Genomic DNA, 26,275 nt, shown 5'->3' on the forward strand with positions numbered 1-26,275 from the left:
GCCCTTCACCATCTTTGTTGCTCTCCTTTGGATACTATCTAGTAGTTTAATATCTTTCTTATATTGTGATGCCCAAAACGGCACACAATATTCAAAGTGAGGCCGAACAAGTGCAGAGCAGAGTGGGACAATCCCCTCCCTTGACCAGCTTGAGATGCTTTGCTTGATGCCCCCCAGGACATGGTTGGCCCTCCTGGCTGTCAGGGCGCTGCTGACTCATATTTAACTTGCCATCGACCAGGACCCGCAGGTCCCTTTCCACAGTGCTGCTTTCCAGCATCTCATTCCCCAGTCTCTAAGTACATCCAGGGTTGCCCCATTCCAGATGCAGAATCAGGCACTTTTCCATGTTGAATTTCATATGTTTGGTGATTGCCCAGTCCTCTAATTTAACTTTCTCCTCTGAGGAAGGAGCATGGATTGTATAGCTGTGTGTTGTGTCTGTGCCATCCGTGGACATTTTGAAGTCCACCTTCTGCACTTTGTTTCATACCCCAGAGCTGCCTCAGTGTGTGGCACATCCCTGCACGGGTACGTTGGCCTTCAGTTCTCTCTGCTTTATTGTGCCATTCAGTTTGGAGATGTGGAACACAGTCATGTGTAATAGCTTATGGTGAAGCCTTTTGGGAAATCTACAGGCTAGAAGAAGCTATTTCGTGTTGTTCTCAGACCATGTGGGATAGTGAAGAGTTCACTACTTGCACATTTCTAACATAGTCAGCTGTACTGAGCATATACACATATGCACACAGTGCTGAACTGATTATGGGTCTTGGCAAAACCCTCCTGGAAAAGAGCTGGTGATATGTCACTGTAATGAAGATCCAATCCATCAAGTACGAAAATGAGATTCTCTTTGGTGTAATTAAAGGATCAGATAACTCAAATACAAAAGAATATATTTTAAATGTATAAATAATATGTGGAAAAGTATGAAGGGCACAAAAATGCCATAAACTAAATGGAAAAATGTAATATAACTTGCAAATGTCTTTGGAATGTGTCTACAATAAGTGCAAAATGGATCAGTCTAAGTTAAGACGCTTTTTTTATTGCCAATAAGAAAAACATTATTAAAGAACTGGTCCAATATCAAAATGGCATTTTAAAAGCATACAGTTACCTGTATATAGTTTTTATTAGCTTTCAAGTTTCTTCCATTGAGTTGTTAATGGTTCTTTTAAGAATTATGGTCCTGTAAGTGAATGGCTCACAGTGTCAGTACTTCTGCTGTTCTGCTTTGTGCTGCTATATAAAAATAGATATCTTTCCCCCACCAAAGATCTGGTTTTATTTCCCCATCATGTTTTAATAGAAAATATTGAGAGAAGAAAAATATTAAGCAACAACCAAAAAATCAAATGAAAATGCAACCTTTTTTTATTGAGCTTATGGTCAAATAAAAGACCATTGTGAAAAAACCCCACCAATACTACATAAAAGCTTTTACCTGTATTACTACTATTAAAATGACTATCATACTGGTACTTGCTTATATTGTACCTAATAACTGCTCTAATTACTTCCTCTGAGGCCTCTTGGCCTCTTCATCTTATGCATTAAGCTGCAGCTAAAAAATTCCTAGTCTGACTATTTGTCTGATTGAGCTCTGTGCAGCATTTTGCATCCAGCTGAATTAAGTGTTGAGCTCCAGGTCCAAGTACAGTGTGGATCTCATCCCTCATCATTCCCAGAAGCTGACCTTGTGTGCCAAGACCTAAATTTCATCTCTCCTGCTTTTTTTTTTCATTTTCCCAGGACTGTGTACCACCACCTCACTGAGAAAATTGCATGTCTTCATGCATTTTCTATGATTTGCATCCTTTTTACTTGTTCTGTTATCCATTCTACACATCAAACTCCTGGCTGTAGTTTTCCTTCTCTGTATTGTATATTAGATTTTTCAGAGAGGGGAGCATTGTACATGTGTGTTGTGAAGTTCTATGGCAAAAGGCAGTACTGTGAAAGAGCATTAGAGTCGAGATATATTTGTTCTTGTGGGCACTAAGGATGGCAAGGAGATAAAATGCTGTTTAAAAAAATGGTGGTAGAGATCTGATGTCTTCCCTGACAAATTGAGGCCCTAGTTTTTCCGAGTCCCTGTTTTAAGTAAACCTTTGCTCAAGGCTTCAGTGTTAGAGGGTCTCCTGCCCCTTTCTCTAGATGACCATGGTGTGGCTCATCTTCTCTTTCCTAGCTAAAGATCTTGCTTGAGGCATGGAAGCAGCACCCTGTGCTCCTCCTTACCCAGGAGGATGCAAGCCGATATGTTGGAGAGCCCTGACTGGGAAAATCAGATTTCTGACAGCTTATAGGCTAAAATCTGTGTGTTTTGGATTGAGTTTTCTTGGGTTTTGGTTGTTTTTTTTTTTTTTTTGTTTGGTTGGTTTTTTTTTTAACTGTTCCTGACACATTTATATTCTATTGTATTAAGTGGCTTCAATAGGAAATAGAGCTTCCCCAAGGTTTGGGACCATCAAAATGTATTCTGGTGGCCAGCTAGCGTCATACATTTGCATCTGTTTTTCTGGTTTGTCTTAGAATTTATTGGTGGCTGAAGAAGAACAGACCTTGGTTGTTCTGAGGTTGTCTCCTCGTCCTTTTTTCTGTCTGAATGGTGATGTACAGTTGAGGTGTGGCTTGGTAGAGACAGAGAAGAGCACATAAATGGGTGTAGTAGTTATGATCAGATTGTGGCAGTTAGTGAAACATCTTGATGTTGTGCCACTTAGAAATCATTGGGGCAGGAAGGAGCTGGGCAGGGTGGCTGGGTTTGAGACAAGGTTATTGCCTAAAAGGCTGCCTGTGGGACCTAAAATACTGATAAGAGCAGAAGGCTCTCCTGCTACAGGGAAGTGGGAGATCATTTGTTTGTGACAGAGAATATTTTTTTTTCTGTACATGACAGTGCACAGCTGATAATTTTCATATTTAGCACTTTACCCCTCTACCAAACACTCAGTTCTGGGAAGAGCTGGGGGAGTTAACTGGGTTAGGTGGACTGGTGATTCAATCCAGAAAGTCCTTTTGGTTCAAATAAATGAATAAAATTATTTTGGTGGGCAGAATGCAAAGCATGCAAGCCCTTTAGCCTGTAAACCAAGAACTGGTGGATGGGTTGTCTGTAAATTCAGTGGATAAAAAATGCTGGAAAATTAAATTATTATACCTTAAAATGTTGACAGTGTGGTAGTGTAAGAAACTTTTTTAACAGATGCATGGTTGAGGCATAGTCTGCCTATGATCTATAGACACAAAGAATTTGTGAAGAAAATTGTTGATGTGGACATTTAAGATGCAGCAGAGTGCACTGGTAGTGAACTAGAGGTTGTTTAACCTGAAAATGTGGTGGAAACTGAAAAAGAATGTGATTAGTATGGCTTCTGGAAAAATGTCTGTTTATGTTGAGTTTAACTTGGAGAGTTTTTCAATCCTCAAGCAAAAATCATTTGACCCAAAAATCAGTCTGAAGTGGAAATTTACAAAATATCTAGAACTTGAGGCCATGATAGTCAGAAATTAAAATTGTTTAATGTACTTCTTGTTACATGAAGGGTACATATTTTCTGCCTAAAACTTTATATAATCATTTAGTATAAAATGAGTATCTTTGATATCAGGTTTTCTGGAGTTATTAAAACAGTTCGCGTGTGGAAGTACACAAAGGTGGGAGCCAAAAAGGGGAAAAAGAAAACAAATCACCTACAACAAAAGAGAGTTTCACTGGAAGGCAGCCATCTGGAGAGATGAGTAGGCAGCTCCAGCCAGTTCGATGGGCATTGGCTCTTACATAGAAAGCAGCACAAAAACTACTATGGATGTGATGTCACTTCAGGAAAGCTGTGCATGACTCTGGAACTAGCACCGTAGAAGGATTTTAAGTATCTTCTGGAGCCTTAATATAACTACTCCATGTTTGTAGACAACTCTTGACTGTGGCCATAGGGAACTGTTCCCATCAAAGGATTTAAATTAACCCAATGAGTGGTGCTGAAGTTCGGCTTCTGGCCCAAGCAGTCCATGCTAACTGTCTTGTCTCCTCCATTAGGAATACAGCTTTGAATAGGAATTTCTTACAGCCAACACGCCAAGCAGAGAGCTGACAGCAGTTGCTGAGGATAAGGCCTTACCCTAAATGCCCCTCTCTGTTTTGGGGCCAAGCACCTCATGCTGTGCCATTCAGGATTCACTGCTCTGACCTGGGTGACAGGAGCATCTGCTTTTATATCATAGAGCTTAGTAGTTGGAGTCTGTGGGAGAAGAGCAGTTTATTGTCCAGTGTATTGAGAGTCACTGATGCAGAGATTAGTGATCTCATCTTGGTCAGGAAATTTCCCACTCTTCTCTGGGGTGGAGAAATGTGTTTCGATTGCCCATGTAAAATGCAGCAGTGTGGACAGGCTGGATGAAATGTTTTTCCTCTTCCAACTCAGACTGGGCTGTGACTTGGCAAAGAGGACTTTCTCTAATTGCAGAAGAAGGTACAGTTAATGAAAAATTAAGTTTCTGAGACCTCAAGTGGATACTTTTTAGTTTTCTTCAGTTCAACCCCAGTTTCTCAGTTTTACATGGCACTTGAGTCTCTCATCATAAAGAGCCCTTCTTGTGCTAGAGGTGTGAACCCTTTAGATTTCAGACCATTTTTCTGCCTCCCCTGGCTGTCCAAGTAGTAGCATTGCTGCCTGAGTTCTTGCTCAAAGAGAACAGTGCTGTCTCACACAATGAAATCATCTCTGGCTGCCTTGAGAGCTCTGTGGACTTTGAGCCAGACATAATCCCTTTCCTGACATTTGAGTCTCATTAATTGAGTTAACAAGATGCTATCTGCACTCCATACTTATGTAAATAGAACCTGCAGCAAAGATCTTAATGGCACCTGATATATCACACTGCCTTTACATCTATCAAGAGGTACCACTGCAGGAGTCACTTCCAAAAGCAGGTTGTGTTCTAGGTCCCATGGGTCCCTTTATAAGCTGTAAGAAATGCTGGTGGTCAAGGCCAACTGTTCAGATGTCTTTCAAGTGTCCCACTGGTGACCAAAACTCACTTTGTCAAGATGACAAATGGCTTGTGCATACCCCATTCACCTTAGAGCTTCACTCTAATGTCAGCTCCATTTACTTGTCAGAAACAGGTATTTTTTTTTGCTTCCCGCAGTGCAAGTGGGGCAGGGGAAAGGAAGGAGTGAAGGAAACACAGGCTGAGGAAAAAAATGCTTGTATGGCTTCTATTCAGTGTATTATTATAGTTGAGATTGCAAGATTTGGACATACCAAAATCTGTTTGTTTGTACATGTGCAAAACAGAAAGAAGGGGATTTGCTTTTCAGAAGTGAGAACTGTCCCTGCGGGGCTATGGTTATGCAAAAACATGTTTTAACCACTGGATTTTTCAAGAAGAAAGTGATTGTGAAAGATTAGTTTCTTGTTTTGGACAGCAAACTTCTTTCCAGAACAACATTTAAAAATAACTGTTTAATTAACAGAGTCTACTCAGAGCATAGGGCATTGTGCATGTGTCTGAGCTCTCATGGGTGGTTTCATTGACTGCAATGGTATTGTTATGTGGCTAAGTGATCACTGCTGTGATTGAGGGCTGATACATCTCACCCAAAAACAGTGATGGCCAGGCCACAAAATATGGTCAAAGTCATCTTGAGGACTCTAAAAATGACTTTGACAGTTTTGGCTTTTAGTTTTCTCTCAATAATTTCCATATCGCTTTTGCTTAGTTCATAAATCAAAATACGCCTTTTCTCCTAGTAACTACAGTTGGCTGAAGTTTTGAAAGTCGCAATCTAACTTAATTTGGCAATGTGATGGATCACAACAAAGGAAAGCTTATTCCACCTTTCTTCTTTGCATCTGATGGAAACTTAGCATTCATCAGAAGTTTGAGTAGATATGAAGTAGGAACACATAGAAATGAGATGTGTCAAATTAAACATCATGGTGGCGTAAGTTTTTCTGACTAAATTCTCGTGAGACCTTCCCTTGCTGGCACCAGCTAGATGAAGGCCACTTGGGGATGACAGCTGCCCTGAGCTGCCCATGACATAGGATTACTGCTGCCCCTATGATATTTTAGCTAGCGAGCAGCAGTTGCAGCAAAAATGAGTGAGCCCTTGTGAGTTGATGGCAGCATTAAAAGACCCTGAAAGCTTTTGCATCCTCCAAGGAGTCCTGCCTGAAATGCTTTTTTACCTTGTATCTTCCCACTCTTCTTTCTCTGTAACAGTTGACAAGCTGGGGACTGTCCCTTCTTTCTGCAGATTGCTGTGAATAACCTTGTTTTTTTCTAATACCACTGTGTAGCACAGGCAAGATCACGAAAGAAAACAAATGTGGGGTCAGTGCTCAATTTTCTTGCAAGTTCATTAAAACAGCAGTATCTGGAGGCCTTTCGCCTAAATAATTTTATAATAGAAAACAGACTCTCGTTGCTTTCATTTGGGCTACTATTTTTATTTGGTTGTTGTTCCTCAAGCGTTTTGGTCCCATTTCAAAACTTGCTTCAATTAAACAAAGCAAATGTTTTTTTTTGGTGCTTTCCAGTTTAAAAGCTGTGCTATTACTGTAAAACTTCTAGGAGCCCTCTGGATTATGAAGCTAGGATTGACAGGGATTTTCCTCTCAAAATAACATTAAAAAAACCCATTATGTAGATTAAAAATTTGAAAGAAAATAAAAACCCCTCTCCTTTTCCTCCCCCAGCCGAGATCTCCTGTTGCTGCTTCTGGCATGCATCACATCTTTGAGGATACAGTATCATGAGAAAACTGTCACTTGGTGATGTATTAGGGTAATATATCATGAGAGCATCGTTTCTTTAGAGGATATGGGCAGTAAAAGACATGATTCTGGCCAGACAGAGCAGCAGGGGACCCTGATTTTTTTTTCCCTTTTCTTTAATCTAGCCCTGTTTTTGTGTTGTACAGAAGTGAGTTTCTTCATGGGATATGACTTGTTGCAGGGTAAGTTAGGAGGCCCATTGGGCTTTTTAAACTCTTTAAGAAGCAGATAGCCTCAAGGGCTGCTTTGTTCAAAGTTTTCAGAACAAACCCAAAACTAGAGCATTTGCCACTGCCTAAATCTCCAGTGTAAAGATTGAGTAAGCAGACTTCAGACAGAGAAGGCAATAAAGATGTAATGACAGGTAACTATTGTTTGTATAATATATTTGTAGATTTAGCCTATCAAAATACAGTGAAATTGTGTTTATAAAAAAACCCAGTTAATGTATCTCTCTTAAAGAAATATCAAATGAAGTTTTAGTTCACATCATTAGAAGAAAAAATACTATTGGTTAGTATTCAGCCTGTAATAAAAAATATAGTTATCTCATCCAAAAATAGGAATTCTTAACTGAGGGACTTTGATTTTGATGTACTTTTTCACTGTTTTAATGGTTTTGTTTTTGTCTCATTGACAATGTCTTCTGGAAAATAAACAACACCGTCTATAGGACTAGGATGGCATTAGTTAAGAAACAAATGCAGAGTATTGTTGGGGCACTCTTTTGATGGGAATGGATTAATTTTTGAGATGAGCCAGAATGTGATACCATGGCTTGATGTAAAATTTGTTGAATTCAAATGATTTAATAATGTATTTTAAACCTTTGGCATAATCTGCTTTACCCTCTATGAAATCAGCTTGATAATTCATCAGTGCCTTCTTCAACAATTTTTGGGACTAAAATTTGCTTAGGGTAAAAAGATGCAAATTTTAAATGCTTGCATCTCATTAAATGCGAAGGTGTGGTCTTCCGCAAGAACCCCAGTGCATACACCTTCCCTGAAACCTGGCTTCTGGATTACTATAGGTATTTTTTTGACTACAGTACAAACTCCTGGGAACCTGTGAAGACCCTGTCTCTTATTGCTAGAAGACTGTCATGCTATTCTTTTGACAGGTAAAGAGTTTTGCCTACAACTGTCTAGCTAAAGAACTCTAATCCGAAGTGGCACTTGGAGGTTGAGGTGGAGGCAGGGAGACTGAGAGCTATGCGGTCTGGATCCTGCTCTGGCTTTCTCACTGACTTAATCTTCAGTTACAGTAATTTTACCTGGCTATGTCTACTTTGTCCATAAGCTCACTGGAGCAGGGATGCGCTCATACAATGTCTGATGTAATGGGACCCTGATCCCAGCTTCAACCTTAGCATTAATGCAAACAAATGTAAGAGGAAGAGACAGTGCTTTCTTTTCACCATATACAGTGTAGCTGGCTGCTGTCGGGGAGTGTCAGGATTGCAGCAGGCCACCGGGGTCACTTGCCTTGTGCTGGTGAACATCATTAAGCACAGTGAAAAAAAAAAATCTATTCAGTCTATAAGGGGTTGTGAGTGATGTGTCCTGAATGACTTGCACATACTTATGTCTTCCTCGCAGCAGTGGGGAATGCCCATTTGCAGTGAAATTCGGTGTCATCTTTCAGCAGGGCCTTTGTTTTAATCATCTTTCCTAGGGAGTGGGGAGAGCTCGAATTATGAAGGGGGATGGTTGATGCTGGCTGAGCACCATCACAGGGAAAGCTGCAGCCTCCTCCCTGCTCACCCTGAGGGGCCAGATAAGCTAAACAGATTACAGGAATGAGGGGGCAAATCAGAGGCTACTGAGTGCTCTGCTCTAAAAAGGAAAGAGAGACTCTGTGAACTGAACTGGCATATTCTGTTCCCACCGAAATACTGTCATTTGCATCTAATGCAATTCATGCTCAAATACGGTTGTGTTGTGCCACGGGCAAGGACCTAATGCTGAAGATACTTAAAGCATATGTTTGGCTTCACTCCTGTGAGCTGTCCCATTGCAATTGAAGACATGCTTAAAATAACAGGACCTTTGTCAGTGAAGCATATGGCTTGGTGTTTGTAGGTTCATGAGGGTAAATGGAGAGCACTGTATCATTTTGCAGAGAACAGACATTGTTTCATAGGGAAATATTGTACCCACAAAATATGTTTTTGCAAGTTAAAAAACCCAAGAGATAATTGGAGGGGAACAAGGGAAATGAGAGCTTATCCTCGTCTCCCTTGACAGTGGTTCGAAGTGTCTGCAAACATCTCTCCTTGGGGAGTGGTGTCTCCTCCCTGAAGCCAAACTGTGTGACTCTTGTTCAAGCAGAGAAGTGCTCATGGAAGGCAGCAGTCCCACAGTTTTAGCGGGGATTGCTTGCTTGTTTCAACTCTGCCAATTAAAGGGAGGTTTGTAAATCGGACCCAAGACAGCGAGTTCCAGGCAGGAGTGCCAAAGAAGCAAGGGTACTATTTTCAGAAAGAGCCTCAGGATTTGTCTAGACCATGAGTTACACACGTGTTTGAACCTGTTCTTGAGTTCAAGTTGGCCCAGCATCGGGGCTGTTTGCCCATAAACTTAGGTGCAGGCACAGGCTTGGGAGCATGGTGCTCCCAAGCTTTGCTGCGGGACAGAGCTTGTAGCCAGTGCTGACCCAAACTTTTGCTCCTGTGGCCTGTGTGGACTGAGTGTGGCTCTGTGTGTACTTGAGAGGATGCTCTGGCCATGTGCAATACCTGGCAGAGAGCCCAGCACATGGTCTAAGAACATGTGGATCATGGCACATGGTGGGAGCCTGTGTTTGAGCCTGCCCTTTGCCTTGCAGTGGAGAGGTTGCCTATGTGAATTGAGTGCACTTGTTTCATTAATTTTAAACGGCTTTTTCTTCTCCTAAGGTCATATGTGCATATTTGAAGGCTGCTTCCCAAATTCCCCAGGGGCGACTTTTGCCATTGTTTGAAAATTGTTATTGTTTTCACAGATGATCCCACATTCTGGCAGAAACTTAAGGACACTGAACTACTTGTTGAGGAGTCCTATCAGAATTACTAGTGAGACTGTGATGAATAATGGTGAAAAATGAATGTCTCCAGGGTTAGCCATTAATGGCAGTTTGTATTTCTACCTAATCTGTCTCTCTTGCCTTTATTATTTTTCTCTCCTCAGCATTTTTTTTTTGATTAGATGAAAGTTTAAGCAACATTTTTCCTGCTCAGTATAAATAGTTAATAACCTCAGGATATCAGAAATGTGGTACAAGCCTCCTAAAAGCATTTTCAATACATAAAAAGAAAAAAAAAAAGGAAAAAACAGACCATCACCATGGACATCTAGCCCCCTCAGAACCTACATCTGTAATGTCTTCAGCAGCCAGCTGTGACCTCACAACAGTGGGCTCAGGTACTATTGATGGAGGCACTCTTTGGTACAGCCCAGAAGACATGAAGCAGACTCCTATTTTTTTTCCTCTTGAAGTTAAATCCAGGTTGAAAAGAGCTATCCTTCTGGTGGCTGCTGTGAGACGGCAGGAGCCCAGTGGGGAACCCTGTAGAAAGTTGGCTGTGGCTTCCAAGCTGTGGTTTGGCACACATCCTTCTCCAAGACCTCTGCCAAATATTCAGACTCCTTTTTAGTATTTTTTTTTCCTTTTCATGTTGGCATTTTATTTAACTGTACCACATGAGTTTAAGGCTGTTAGTTTGATATACTTTGTCACCAGAATGGGCTATTTTGTGTGGAGTTCTTTGATGGAAGGTAAAAATATGAGGTGTACGTAGAAGGTGAACAAATTGCGTTGAGAGGAGGTTGTAGTAAAGGTAACATGAAACAGTAACACTGGTATCAGGTCTGGTTAGTGTATCTCTCCTGCATGAGAATTTGACATCACCTTTGCATGCCAGGTTAAGGAGACCTTTGGTTCTCACTGGGGAAGCGTGGGAGAGAGGAGAAACATGGGCACTCAACAAAACTTTCTGATCTTTCCCCAAGAAATTAAGACACGAATTCTCCAGCAGTTGGACTTGGTGAGCACAGGAGAGGGTCTGAGGTGATCCTGCAGCACTTCCCTAGATTTTCATTTCCAAGGGAGTCTGGGATTCCAGTGTGAACCGTTTGCCTAGCTGAGCACTGACTGGGGAGTTGCGTCAGCTGCGGCAGCATTGTTCTGGATCAGCCTGACCTCTTTTAAAAAAATACGTATTTTTCCAACACTAATAAAAACCTTAGCTGAGGTTCTCTCCCTTTCTGTATGTGTGCCTGAGTACTAAATTAAAAAAAAAAAATAATCCCAGATGTGAATCTATAAACCATCTGTTTAAAATAACTATTGTGCAGGACTATAATTAAAAGTTATTTATTATGAATCTTGGGATCCGATTATGGATTTGACTGACTCCCAGGTTTCTGACTTAGCAAACGGTTTATGTATTTATGAGCCATGTGTCTCTTCCTCACTTTTTGGTGCCAGAGTGCATGTCCTTTAAACAAAAGGAAAAAAAATCCCCTACCCTCCCATAACTGTTGGCTTCTGATTGTTGCCGTCCAAGAAGTTTTCTTTTAAGAACAGCAAAAATCAAAGTATCTGAGAGCTGTCAACAGATTCAGAGACACTGTTGACAACACAGATGGAGGTTTGCTAATACAGGTCTCCTGCATGCAGCTACTTAGTGACTTTCTAAATGTCTGACTGGGACAAGTAATGAAATGTTATGATTACTGGGAGTAGGAGGGGACATAATTGGAAGGAAAGGATTTGTTGCTTAAGTCCTATTTGCTCTCAGCCTTCACTCCACTCTTGTGAAATGGGAGGGAAGGAGGCAGCAAAATTGAAAAAAACAGATGGATAGTGGACATTAAGAGCAGTGTTTTGGGCAACTGGATAAACTGGATGAAGGAAAAAAAATCCTTCTGATGACAATTACTCTTTGTTTTATATTTATACTTTTACACCCAGTGGGCCCAGGAGATCTGCACTGGATAATGCCTGACTGCAATAGACTAAACAATGATTTACCAGCTCTGCTTTATCTGCTTTGGTCCTATGATGGATCAGCATGGTACATTAACCCTTTGCTCCACATCTGCTGGTCTTGTTTTCTACAAGTTGCAGCATTGAGATAAAACATCTGGATTTTTTTTAAAAAGTATTTTAGGATTAAATCCAGTATTGGAAGCAGGAAGAGGTATGTGGATGCACTTCCCTGGAGCTACATTCATCTCTTCTTAGTACAAGAGGGATTTTGCCATGGCAGGGTAGCAATATGTTGCAACTGTGACTTTACTATATTTTTTCAGCAAAAAGCCCCAAAAGAAGTGGTGAGGGCCGCAGCCCTAAGTGATACTATACCTCACACCCTGGAAGAGCAGCCCAACTCTGATGGCAGGGACTTAGGCATTCTGGGATAACATCTGAAACAGCCACTTTTGGAGCTGTATGGGACTTGCCTATAATACAAGCTAGAGAGGGGAACAGCAGCTTTGAAAATCCCATCCCATTTAAGTGCTTAGCAGCTCTTCTTGTGCTGGAAAATAGGGAATGTATTTACCTGGCATACATGGAACTGTTCTTTAGGGCAGGAGGATGCAGCTTTTCCTCCAAGGGACAGAGCTGACCTTCCTCTTTTCTCCAAAAAAAAAAAGAAAAAAAAGAAAAAAAAGAGGTGCAGGGTGGTGAATGTGGCACCTCCTGCCCCCCTTTTAGCACCATACTGTGACAACTGACTTTTGTGATAGTGATCCAGGTTTAGTGCCCTCTACATCCAGAGGCAAGTCAATGATTCAGCTCCTGCTTTCCTCAGAAGCATCCTTGCTGTGAGGACCGCTGACTTTTGGGAGCAAGAGCAAGCCACTTTCTGCTAAAGCCAGGCTACTGAACAGCAAGTAGTTCAAGGTCTACTGGGATAGAGAAAGGAAATGTGAATATGTAGCCTACTGCTTAAGACACCCTCCAGGCAGGAAGGACCCTTCAGTTCTTGTCACTATACTCTGGGCCACCAATATTCTTCATGTGGAACGACTACTTAATGCAAAACAGTCCTTGATACCAGGAGATGAACTCCAAAATCATCTCTCCCAGAAAACCTGCTAAACCATCAGCTTTGCTGGTGATAAGGAAAAAAGAGTAAGACCCAAATTTGGCTGCCCCCTGGGTTGGCTCAATGGTACCAAACTCATCACTGGCAGAGAATTTTGCTGATTTAAGCAATGTGGGGCAAACAGGAGGCTTTTACTTAGGAATAATAACTAACAAGTATCTCCTGTTTAAAATATGTATGTTGGGGTCATCCTTAGGAACTTGCATTGCCAGCCAGAAACCAGATTTTTTGATCTCATTGTGCATTGCCAACAAGAAGGAACCATGTCAGGATGTACCTGAGGGCAGAAGAAGGCAGATGGTACTCAGAGAAGACAGAATGAGAAATTGCCTAGGAAGGTGGGCTGCATGAGGCATTTGCCTCAGCAGTCCCCTGGGAATCAGGGAACAAAAAGAAATACAGAGCTGCATTATACTTCTCGTCACTCTCACTGCCATTTGCAACAATAATTTCTTCTTTGGAAGAGAGAGTCCAAGTGGTAGCTGCCCACTGAACCCCCTGATGTGGGTCCAGCCCAGCTAGGTTGGTTCTCAAGGGCACTTTGCATCTTGCTTCTCTCAGAGGTACATGATACATGCTGCTACTGGGTAAGTCATGTTCTCCAAAGGAAGAAACTCTAAAGTGAATTTTGCCCTTCCTTCACACCCACCTTCACCATGCAGAAGATTTTCCCACAGATAAAGTTGGTGGGGATGATGGGCTTATTAAATCTTTCCTTGGGCAAACTGTCATTGAAGAGAATCAGATCTTAGCAGAACCCTTTAAAATACAGACTGTAGTTGATTTGGTAAGCTTGATTCAACAGGCTTTATGGCAGCGAAGTGAGGGGGCACTATGTTCATGTTAAGGGAATCACAATTTCACTGTGCACTTTAAAAAAGATGTTGAACCAGTTGCAATACTGTGCTGTGGCTGCTTTGTGCCAGTTCAGAGCTACATACCTGCCATAAATTCAGCTTAACTTGCCAGTTAAATAGCATTTATGGTTGCTCTGCTGGGGTGATACAGAGCAGCCAGCACATAGCAGTGACCTGGCTTTTTACAGTAGTCGTTTGTGTCGTTGCAGCTGCGCTTTAGGGCCTGATTCTCATTTGCTGATTTCACAGTGTCTTGGTGAGAGTGAGTCCTCATTTACACTGATAAGACTGAAGTGCCTTTATAGCTCCCATCAGATCAGGCAGTGACTTTGAAGAAAATAAACCTCTGATTTTAGACAAAGAGCTGGAGTGTAATAAAAGCTGCATGTTATCCTTCACAGGCACCTTGAATGAGGCCACAGGGAGCAAAATAAAAAGACTGGAAAGCACAGCTTCTTTTCCTTTAGTTTTATGATTTACATTTTTCTAGCCCTTTGATTTTTTGGTCTCTAATTAAGTCATAAGATTGGGTGAGGTGGGTGCTTGCATGAACTAGATGGCCACCTGTGTCACTTAATGAACTGAGCTACTAATTATAGGTGGAGGTGACTTCAGAGGGCTACTTTCAGTCAGGAATTTGAAGTAGCAAAACTTTGCTAAGAGAAACGCCCAAAGTATTTGTTTTCTGTCCCTATTTAATGGCAGGGATAACCAGAAGGGTTGACACCACTGGGGCAAGGTAAGCTATAAAAGGAATATTTCTGCTGCCTGCTGTCGCACATTCTCTGTTGACATTCCTTCATGTAGTCAATGTGCTTGGGAAATCACTGGCTCTTTGCCATAGAAAGATGACACTATAATGTACAGTGATTTTATCTGCTCATGGTTTTCTCAGCGTTTTGGGGAGAAAGATGAATTCCACTAGTCACCTTTTCTGGTATAGTATATAGTAGCCTCTTTTAAAGGACCTCTGGGTAGGCCAGGTAGTACCACCAGCTAAAAATGATTTTCTGCAATGGCAGAGTTTTGTCTTCTCTGAGGTTTCCAGCTCTTCCTCTGCCATTTGTCCTTCTGTTGCGTAAGAAGCAATTCCTGAGCTGTGTAGTTCATAGGGCAGCACCTCAAGACCCTGAGAATATTTTGATAAGTGCATGGTGTAGGTAGTTGTTCATTGAATTAACATGGATTTCTTCAGTGGGGCACATTTTCTTTATGAGAATGTGTAGCAGTCATGAATTACTGTGTAAGAGGGGAAAACACCATTTACTTGGGCTCCCAAATTATTAAAAGACTGTTTTCTACTGCATTCCTTCAAGGGGAGAGAGATGTATTGAATCACAAGGACCGTTCCTGAAGTGAAAGAGCAGACTGCTATCCTCATGTTTTATTTTCTGAATTGAAAGAAATGGTAGCCTTGGGTTTGGTTTGCTTGCAATAGCTTTTGTTTTTTGTTTTTTTGCCTTTTTTTTTTTTTTTTCAGAATAAGGAAGTGACATGCAAAAGGGAGAAGTGTCCAGTGCTCTCCAAGGACTGTGCTCTCGTCATTAAGCAGAGAGGAGCTTGCTGTGAGCGTTGCAAAGGTGTGGTTCCCTTCCTGTTGTTTCCCACTTTTTAAAATGTGATCAGTGCACATTTAGGTTGCCAAAGATAGGACAAAGTTTGGAGCTTCTCAGCTGGGACTTGGCTGTCACCAGAGGCTAGAAGAGGGCAGTAACCATAATCAAAATATATATGTTTACAAAGCTGGTGGAGATACATAACTTAACATATTTTTCCTGCAATTATTACTTTTTGCATGGCGATGGTCCTTTAGAAATACAACTTTATTCTTCATTGCTATGTTGTCAGTCTTTTAAGAGTTATCTCCTAATTTTATTAAAAATATTTTAGATGAACATCAATCCGCTAATAGTCACCAGTCAATAAGAATTCCTTAAACTTTTTGTGTGGTTGGACAGAATAGCAATAATGCTTCTGAGTAATAAAGAGCAGGGTAATTATACATGCCTATTCTTATTTCTCCTCATACTGGAAACAAAGCAAGCAAATTTTATTCATTGTACTGAACATTTCCTGATTCAAAGAATAATATTGTGGACACTTTTATGAAAACCAAATGAGCAACAGTATGAACATTATACATTTATTTATTGACCAATACTGTATATTCTAAGCTCTTTAGAATGAGAGAATTATAAAATAAAAAAAATTGTGCAGGCATGCATGGCATGTATCTACTGTGCTTAACCACATAACAAATATACAAGTAGATGAAGTTGAAAACTAGGGTTTTTTATGTTGATGCAGTAAGTAATGTGCTCTAAAACACTTATTTTGCTGAGGGACTGCTGACACAATCATTGAGGTTCAGAATGTCAGATTCATACAGCTTTACTTTATTTTTCCTCTGCTGTTTTTAATTCCCCACTGGTGATTGTGTGCTATTGGGAGGGAGATAGAGTAGGATAAATTGTTAGGAAATGGAAGCATTTATTGCCTTCTCAGGGGAAATACAAATGCAGGAAAACAGATTACACTGAAATTCAGATGGAAGAGACATCATGGATATGTATTTTTCCTGTATGGTTGCAGAGGTGTGTTAGATGCTGTGCTTATGATTTGCTTCTGTGCTGCAGCTTTGGAATAGGTTTGGCAAGCCCTAGTTTGAGGATTTGTCTAGAAGCCTGATGCTTAAAAGAGAAGGAAATGAACTGGAAAAAAATTAAAGCATTACTGAAACAGTAAGAATTTGAAGTTGCAGGTTTTACGTAAATTACATGTAATTTATTTCTTTTGTAAAATAGTGTTTAGTGTCAGCTTTATAGGAGAAGGTTCCTAAGGGTCAGTTTGATTAGGATGGAGGTTGATTTTTCATTTCCATAATGGGATATGTAGTTGCTCAGTGGTCTGAAAATTTTATATACATATATATATGCAAGCATATACATATGTGCATGTATATACATATGTGCATGTATGCATGCAAAATTAAAAGAATGGATGTTTCAAAGTTGAAAATACAAACAGTGTTTTAATTCAGACTCTGTAAGATTTTCTGTTTATCCTGAATTGGGGGGGTACCTAAGGACCATTATTAATAGACTTGAGCCTAGCATCTGCAGATTCATATACCTGACATCTCTAATGTGATAATTAATAGAAACTGTTAAAAAATAGAATTAGGAGGTCCATGGATACTTGAGATAGAAGAGTTAGTTAGAGTCCTTTTAATACATCAATGGACAGAGAGATCCCACTAATAGGCATCCAATAAGATCACTCACTAAAAAAGTGCTAAAGAAACTAAGCAGCCCTGAGTTTGTAGAGAAAGTCTCCTCATCAGCAAATAAGTAACACGTGAAGTGTATGATCCTTTCATAGTGAAAGAAGGTTGCCAGCATATCCTTGCAAAGATCTCAACTTGTCAGTGTGCTCAGAAAAAAAACTAGAAAAGGGGCGAGGAGGGACAGAAATAGTGCTGCTGATGACCTAATCTCTGTAGTATTGTAAAGGAGGAGGGCTGCCTGCAAGGAGTTGCAGAAGGTTCTTGGGACACTGAATAAGGGGTGACAAAGCAGCAAGTTAACGTGGATAGGAATAAATGGGTGCACACATGACAAAACAGTCCTAACTTTACAAATATAATACTGGGCTCTGAGTTGACAAGTACTGATTAGCAACTGTTTCTGTGTTATAAAAGGTACTTCTGTGGCATGATCAGCTCAACTCTCATTAGCTCTCCAAAGGGAAGACTGAATGTTAAGTTTGTTAGGAAAGGAGTAGCTTACAAAACAAAATGCCCCATTTTCCATCTGTGTGAGTCAGGTAGGCTGCTTATTATTGCCCTTCTGGAGGCTAAAGTAGAACTATGGACCTTGCCCTGTATTTTTGATACTCTCCTAGGTGTCTCTTAGTGGCTACTGTCAGACAAAAGATTCTTGGGTAGAAGGATGCTTGGTCTGATCTAACATGGCAGTTTCTATGTGCTTAAAATGCAAGAAGAACTTTAAATTTCAGAATTTAAAGAAAAAAAGCTCTCAAGGGCTTAATTTTCAAAGTAGATGTGAAATTTTCGACTTAGTTTTTCTGCTCCTTCTGAAAGGTCAAGCAAAATATGCACCCATTTAACTGCAGCAGTCCTGATGCCACACGTTGTCACCGGGTCGTTCTGGTTCCAGCGGAAGAGGCTGATGGAGCCACTTCTATCCCCAGGAAGGCTGCTTGCTCTCCTGAACACTGCTGGAGCTCCTGCTCTGTTATGTACAAGGTCCAAAATGAATGTCCCATGGGGAGTAATTGGGGAATCAAGGCTGGAAATACCAGCCTGGCTGCCTAGTACTTCAGCTGCTCCCTTTGGTGTCCCAGCAGCTCCCCAGCACTCCCCACACAAAGCTCAGCTGCAGCTGGGACTTGGCCCTGCAGCACTTGTTCTCAGTTACTATTTTGTCAGGCTGCCAGAGTGCCCATAGGGAACGCAAGCAGGAAAAGGGAAACAGGGATTTTTTTTTTTTTTTTTTTACTGGTTGTATTTCATCTGAACGTGAACAAAATGGTAGGAAGAAAAGATCTCAGGATCTGATGGCTTTTTTCTTGGCTTCTTTCCAAAGCCTAGAAGAGCTTAATCAGGCCTTAGAGGCTGTTGCCAGCTCTCTTTGATAGCTTCATGTCTTCCTACCTTGTGAAGAAATGAATGAATGAATGAATGAATGAATGAGTGAATGAATGAATGGCTGCTGTCATTTGAATGCAACATCAGAAGGATAACATTAAGACCAAAGGGTGTATTCCAGAACTGGCTCCTGTAGGAAGGAAACCACCGCTTATGAGTCATTTGTGACATCGCTGCCAGTGCATTTTATTTTGTCATGAGGAGCATGAGGACATATGCCCAGATTGCTGGGAGGTTGGACTAGATGACCTTTAAAGGTCTCTTCAAACCCAAACTGTTCTATGATTCTGTCTGTCTGCAACACTTCATGCAGCTGAACTCTTGTATTGAGAGCTTTGCATACAGTAGAAACTGAATTGTTGGTAGAGGACTTTTCCTGCAAACAGTTGTGTACCAAGCCTAAGTCCCTTGCTTCTGTTTGGGTATTTGTATGCTACTTAGATAATTTCTAGCACTTTTTTTTTTTTGTATTTCTTAATATACAGAAAAAGTAAGGAAGAGCAGCAAGTATAGCTTTTGCAATCAGAAAATCCACTGTGGTGGATATTAAATAGGAAAAGATTTGGCTTTACTTAATCTCAGAATCATAGAATATTGAGTTAGAAGGGTCCCACGAGGATCGTCAAAGTCCAGCTCCTGGCCTTGCACAGGACAACCCCAAGAATGTGTCTGAGAGTGTTGTTCAAACAACAGTTCAAACAAATGCTCTTGAACTCTGTCAGGCTTGGGGCCATGACCACTTTTCTGGGGAGCCTGTTCCAGTGCCCAACCACCCTCTGGGTGAAGAACCTTTTCCTAATACCCAGCCTAAACCTCCCCTGACACAACTTCATGCTGTTCCCTTGGGCCTGTCACTGATCACCAGAGAGAAGAGATCAGCGCCTGCCCCTCTGCTTCCCCTCGTGATGAAGTTGTAGATTGCTAAGAGGTGTAAGATTTAAATTAAGATTTAGGATTTAAATTCTCCAGACTAGCCATGGGTTTTAACATTGTTCTTGATTTTAGACCCACAGGACCTTGATAGTAACGTCAGTGGGGCAAGGCACAATTTTGCTGGGTGTTAATGCAAAGTCTGGAACAGAGAGAGAAATGTAGACCTGTGATTATGGCTCCCTGATGCAAGGAGAGTAAAAATGACTAAGACTAATAGTGAAAATTTTCAAGAAGAATATTCTTTTGACAGATATTTACTGTAGTTTATAAAACATACCATGTACCTCTAGAATGCTATTCGTTTTGAAAATACTAAAAAATTAAGCCCTCTTATTACTTTTGCAAGATCATTTTTCATCTCTGATTTTATTTAATATATTTAATGAAAACATATGAGATCATTGAGATTGTAGAAATAAGCATTTTCTTATGTAGTTGGATGGAGACCTGTCACTTAGATATAGAGCTCTCTACAGATCTAATAATAAATTATTTGCTTTGTGAAGAAAGTGGTATTACTGGCTCATGAGTGCCTAAAGTTTGCATTTCTAAAATGGTGCATGATATTCTACTCTCTTATCCTAAGAATCTGAATCTTCTATGGATATGCAAAGACAAATTTGGTGGGTATTTTTTTTACAACAGAGACAATTTGTTCAGAATTTTCTTTCAGTTCCCATGTGAAATTTTGCATTTTCTGTCCTTCTTAACTTTTGAGAGTTGCTGGTTTGGGTTTTTTTTGTTGTGGTTGTTTTTTTGTTTGTTTGATTTGGTTTGGTTTTGGTTTTTTTTTAAATTATGGTTCTTAGAGGTTCTTGTGCTATGCTCCATTGATCTGAAATCTACCAAAGAATGGAATCCCAGCCCAGGCAACAGCAGTGCTAGGTCCTCTGAATACCCAAAGCTACTGTAGTTAATTGTGCATTTCTTGGAAAGGCTATCAAATACTGTGGTTGAGGATTTCAACCCATTTCAGCAGCCAAGTTCAGCTATTACAACTGGCTTGCAAAGGGAGTTAGAGGGAGGTTATAAGATTATCGGTGTTCTGGCTACTCTACTAATGCCCTGGAAGATCCATATGTACATTTGGCACTTTGTTCACTGTGGACACCCCTAGTATGAGATGCCAATACCAGTCTGGTGTGCTGCTGTAAGACTGACGGGGGACCTTTGTGTGGGGCCCTCTAACGTGCAGCCCACCCTTGCATGCTTTAAGGCAAGCTCTCAGAGACAAGGGATGATAACATGGATGGAGGGGGATGGGATGGGATGGTAAGACAATATAGATATTTTCCTAAAAAGTCTTTTTCACCTTCACCTGAATAATCTAGTCTTGGCATCTGTCAGAGACTGGTTAAGGGAAAAGATGTCTTAACTTTTCTATTGGTCTTTCCCACTGCTTCTGAGCCTCTTGGTAATGTGTTCCAGCTCCAAATCAGGAGGCCTTTTTCTTGAGGCTGGAAGTATGGGTTCATGTCAGCATTCATTCAGTTTTTAGCTTTGTATTTCAAGCAAAGGCAGAGATTTTGAAGCAGTGACACATAGCCATCAGGAACAGTACCACCAAGTATAATCATGATGCCAGTTTTAATTACTTATGGTTATGCCTAAGAAAAGGTCTCTATCTCTCCATTCTTCGAGTTGACTCTTCTTGTAAAGGTCTTGTGTATACTTTTGATATCCCTTGAATGTCTGGTGTATCCTATTGTGTTCAGTTGCACCTTGAATTTTGGATATTCCCTTCTGAATATAATTTTCCATTTATGTAAGAAACTTCTAATGAACTGTCTTGTCGTGTTGTCATAAATACTTTTGCAGTCAAATATCAGTTACCCAGATTTTTATTTTAATGTTTTTAAATGCAGTGTTTCTCTGGAACAACATGATAAATGTTTTAGGACATGTAATACTGGAATAAGAATTTCTTTCAGTATTTGACTTTGAAGCTGCAAGCTGTGCTGATCATGAATGATTTTACTGGTATGAGGAAACTGGGTGTAAATGGCAAATAGTTGTGTCACCAAGCAACATCATTCGTGAAAAAGCTCATAACCATGAGAGATAACAGTTCTCCAGCTGCCAGTCTTGGCAAGCACATTAAGTCTCAGCTCAAGATTCAATGGCAGCTCTAACTAAGTGGCATTTTGAATGACTAGGTTCTTCGGAACCCTGCAGAGTGACTTTTTTCAGCCTATACATACATTCATGGAACGTAAGACATTTGGGAAGGTGAAATTCAGTTCCAGTGGGGTGCAGGGGGCAAAAACAGCACTGGGAGGAGTTGATGTATTTGTTTCTGCTGCTATTTTCTCAGCTTTGCATCATATGCCTGTGAAGCAGCACAGCTCACCCCCATGGCCACTTTATTCTGCTGTGTTGTGCATGCACCCTTTATATGGTCCCTGTGCCTTGCATCCCTTGGGTATTGTAGTTGTGATGGCTCAGCTGCAAATAAGTTTGCTTGTACTCAGTCACAGAGGAAGGAGTTGGATTTTCACTGTTTAGAGCTGGTCTTGATAAGCGTGGGAGGTTTTGTATACATTTTCATGCTTCTGTGTTGACAAATGAAGACCAGGGTTACTGAAAAGGAAGTTTAATTTTCTGGTAGCTGTCAATGGCTTTACCATCACTAAGAAATATGAAAATATATTTTATAATAGGTGTATGTGTGATTCACAATTCTTTCATTGTGGCCAACAGATTTCATGCCAGAGAAATACTGCAGAATGTGCAAGTTTTTTTTGTTTGTTTGGGGTTTTTAGTTGTTTTTTGTTTGGCTAGATCTGGTATTTAGTGTTAGCATGCCTGGATACCTCCCTGAGGAATAATTTATCAAACACTAAATAAAACATGTCTTCTGACTGTTTTATTTTTCCTAATGTTTATTTTCCATACCAATAGAGAGGTTACTTTTTTAAATAGAAAGTGGAGGGAAAGCAAAAAAAGACTTAATAGGAGAAGAAAGATGCTGAAGAAATGAGGGATGGGGATCTAGTCTATTGTGCACCAATCTATCACTTTCTCTTGGGAGAATAAGGAAATGACTTGTCTATAAAATTCTCATTAGCCTAAAATAAGCACAAGTCTCTTCTGGAATCTTATTAGGCAATGTCAAATTGAGTAATAAAGCGTTGTTTTTAATGAACTGCTGAGGACACTGGTTGAGCTTTAGCACTACTAAACTGTCTCTTGCAGTCAATTTCCCTATCTTCATGATAGTGCTATGTGCTGGGGTGTCTGGGGAAGAAGGAAAAGGGGTCATTTATCAGAATTGCAGGATTTGGAAAGACAAATGGCTTCCTGATCATCAACTTGTCTACATGCCAATAACAAAATCTGCTATAATTTGCCTCTTTCGTTATTCCAGTCCAATTTTATGTGAGGATTTTTGTTTTGGAATTAAATTGTTCTTTTGAATTAAATTGGCCAAAGGTTGGTTTATTATGTTTGAAACTAAGGTGCCCAAGTATGGCATGTGTAACATTGAGACAAAGTTGCTAAATAAGCAAATTAGAAGTTATTTAACTATTTTAGCATAATTTTTTTTTTCATGCTGGAAGGACTCAAGTCTAGAGGATCATTTTGCCTTTATGAGGTGACTAGAAAGTAATTAACATTAGTTTCCACTGTATATGCAAACTTCAAAGTATTCAGTGGTTTGGTTTGATTCAGATAAGCAACTTTAGGCTTGCATGTTTATCGAGGACTTATCTGAAATATTTGTATTGAAGGAGGTAATGGCAACAAAACCTACAACTAGCTGAAAGTTAATATTTTACATTAATAAAACACCAACTATTCTTAAAGAAAGAAGCAGGAAAGACTAAAAAATCAGGACACACTCCTTTGCTGATATGAATCGCCTTAGCTCTTTTAAAATAGATGTAGACCATTGATATTTAACTTCCTTCCATATGTGGAATACTAGAGGTTTTCCTTATAAGGTACATGACTCAAGATCAAATTTACTTGTTAATGTCAAATCTGTTACTTTTCACATACTCCATTGAGCATTCTCAGGCTTTATGGGTTACCTTCTTGAAAACCTCTTCTGTGGCCCTTTTTTTAAAAAGTTTTGTTTTAATTAGGTATTCGGGCAGAAGTAAGGGGATGGCATTTAAGTGATCGTCCTAAGCTCTGATCTTTCTTAATTTATTCTTTTCTCCTGCTCGCGCTTTCAAATGGTGGATGAGACAGTAAGTTAACGTACTAATATTTCCAAGGGGCTTTGAGGGAATAAAAAGGACTTTAAAAAGACTTTTAGGAACTTGAAGTATGTTCCATCATATTCTGTTTTGGAAATTGACATCAGGGACTTTGCTGATGCCTTTGAACACGAAATACTCAGTGACTGCTACTTTCCAAGGCAAAGATGAGGGACCTTTAACCATGGATGTGCCAGAATGGCTTGACTGAGCTGGCACATAGAATGAGGCAGGTTTCACTCAGTTGAATTTAAGTGAGGCTCAGAAATTTCCATGCCATGAGTAGTGGGGCTGGGAAAGTCCGGCTGTATGTTTGCAGGTGTCAGCTGAGACATTTGTACATTGAAAGTGAGGTTGAGAAAAACTAGCTGGTATGTGGGCTTTGTTTCTTTTTCCTTTTGGAGAGTGAGTGGTGGGTGTAGCTCTAGGGCATCCAAAGGGCAGAGTGTCAGGGCACACCTCTGGTCAGAGACAGGTTAAAGTGTCACCCAGGGATTGTAAAGCACTCCTTTCTTACCCTTTTCAGTTTTGCTTGACATTCAGCCTTCCCCCATCTCTCACCAAGACTGCTTGTGTTACTGGCAAATTCTCCCCTTCCATCATGCTGTTTTCCTCAACTGAGCATCTGCTGGAATCCAGCTCCCACCATGCCTCTCATTGGCATTGGATGGCTGCTGCTCTGTCTCCCTTATTCAAGCTGCTGGCCCGTGCCAAAGCTGAAGAGCAATCTTAGGATCTCCAATGCTTCTGCAGACTTTTCCATCCTGGTCTTCATTTCTAAATTTCCCTTTTGCTGCCTGCAAGCTCTACCTGCCATGGTTACACATGGTGTGCCATTCCTTTTCTGTTTTCCACAGGGACAATGGCTTGTGCTGCAGGGCAGAGGATTTTACAGCATAGCTTGGATATGCACTTCAGGCGAGAGCAGTGCAGACTGTATGGACACACCACCTTCATACTTTCTTGACCAGACTAATCCTGGAACTGAAAGTTTCAGTTTAATATGCACATCTGTACATGCAGATTAGCCCAGGATCATTAGCTTTCTTATAGAGGAAACATTTTAAATTAAAAAACATAATTGCTGAGCAAATATGCAAGGTATTTTGCAGTTGCTGGTTTCCAGCCTGGCCCTTGATCTTGGTTCTGGTAAAACATGCACATGGATATTTAACAGCGCAGCTTGTTCCATCTTGAGTGTCCTGCACACTTGTAAACTGTTTCTTGGATTGGGATCAGTATGACCTAGGCTTCTGCAACTTGAGGATGTTAAAACACATTGAACCGGCTCTGCATTCATCAGTGTTTGTAGCGAGCAGTAAGCGAGACTGTGCTTTTAGATTAACTCAGTGTTTTTCAGAACGGGACTTCAAAACATGTAAGAGGAGTATAGGGCTTCATGCTTCTCTCTTGACTTGTTGGCCTACATGTATGAGAGCTCAGAGAACTGTATTTAATACACTAAGAATCTGAACAAATCATGTCATAGGGGCCTTGCTACTTAAAAAAATACAAGATTCGTGTGTATACCTTGTACCTTCTAGTATTTGTCAAAGATGAAATCACAGCCAGCTCTCAGACTACTGATCAACTCTTTTTAAAACATATGTCTTTCAGCTTGGGTAAGTGAAATAGCCTCAGCATCTACAAATTTCTCCTGTGTTGCTCTGTATTTAACCTGGAAAAAAATTTTCTGAATTTTTCTGCAAATACTGAAGTACAATTCTTCTGTTGTATAGGATCTTAACTAGAGGCAGTGAACACATTTGTAAATGATCTTTATATATCATGTTTCCTTTAAATTTTGTGTTGAATTCAGAATGATTTTATAGGGATTTTAAGTTCCTCCTCACTTCAGAGCTGTGACCTCTGAGTTTCCTTATACAGTGACCTGAAAGATATACTGGTGTAAGGCTGATAAAATACCTTTATTTTCCGAAGGATGTAAAATGTAGCCCAAATCGAGATAATTTTGAATAAAATACACTACTAAAAAAACCTAAAATGGAAAAAAACTAAATGGAAAATGGGCATTTTTCCACAGAAAATGGGGTATGTGTTGCTTCTAAAATTTTTCTCTGAAATACTCTTGGTCTCCAAAGAATTTTTCTAATTGAAACAATTTTGCTTTAATAAGATAACTTTTAAAAAACCAAATTTTTTTTTCTACTTTTAAGTATTTTCTAGTTTTGCTTCTCTGGTGAGTTATTTTATTTTCTTTTTGCTCTTTTTTGGTTTTCTCTTTTGCAAAATACCAGAAAACAGCAAAAGAGTGGGAAGGGAAACTGGTAGGAACATGTAATAAAAATGTGAAAATTAATGTTGGTTTTGGTGTTTGTTTGTTTTCCAAATGGCTCTATGAAACTTCATTTTGCACAAAAAAATGTAGGCTGATCCAGTGCAGGGGCAAGCGAACCTGTTTTCTGTTAACAAAGTTGTCATACAGCATACAAAGACATATAAAGTCAAGCCCTATGGGACTCCAAAATGCGTCCACTGCTTTTAGTTTATATGGATGGTGATCCCTTCTGTCATGAAAGTGAAAAGGCATAGAACAGAGGTAGCTCTGCCAGTGTCAGTTCATCCATGCTGAGCTGCACTTGCTGAAGAGCTCTCACAAGGGCTTTGGTTAATGGATGAAGATAACATGGCCAAGCTGGATAATGAATGCTTTTTCCAGCTCTTCTTTTACCCTCTCTCCTCCCTCTCACTGTTCAAGT

General features: G+C 40.2%; 1 protein-coding gene across 2 annotated transcripts in view; it reads left to right on the forward strand.

Annotated features, from left to right (window-relative positions):
• The window catches only part of BMPER (BMP binding endothelial regulator), a 146,193-nt gene that overhangs the window by 8,905 nt on the left and 111,013 nt on the right, over positions 1 to 26,275 (forward strand). Inside the window, exon 3 of one of the 2 annotated variants that reach the window (XM_027659514.1) lies at positions 15,229 to 15,328. The exons of the other annotated variant lie outside the window; for it this stretch is intronic. Within the exon in view, the coding sequence (XP_027515315.1) occupies positions 15,229 to 15,328 (100 nt within the window). The remainder of the gene's footprint in view (positions 1 to 15,228; positions 15,329 to 26,275) is intronic. 2 annotated transcript variants of the gene reach the window in all.

The sequence above is a fragment of the Corapipo altera genome, unplaced genomic scaffold (assembly GCF_003945725.1).
Source record: "Corapipo altera isolate COAL_440 unplaced genomic scaffold, ASM394572v1 44b, whole genome shotgun sequence".
Taxonomy (NCBI): domain Eukaryota; kingdom Metazoa; phylum Chordata; class Aves; order Passeriformes; family Pipridae; genus Corapipo; species Corapipo altera.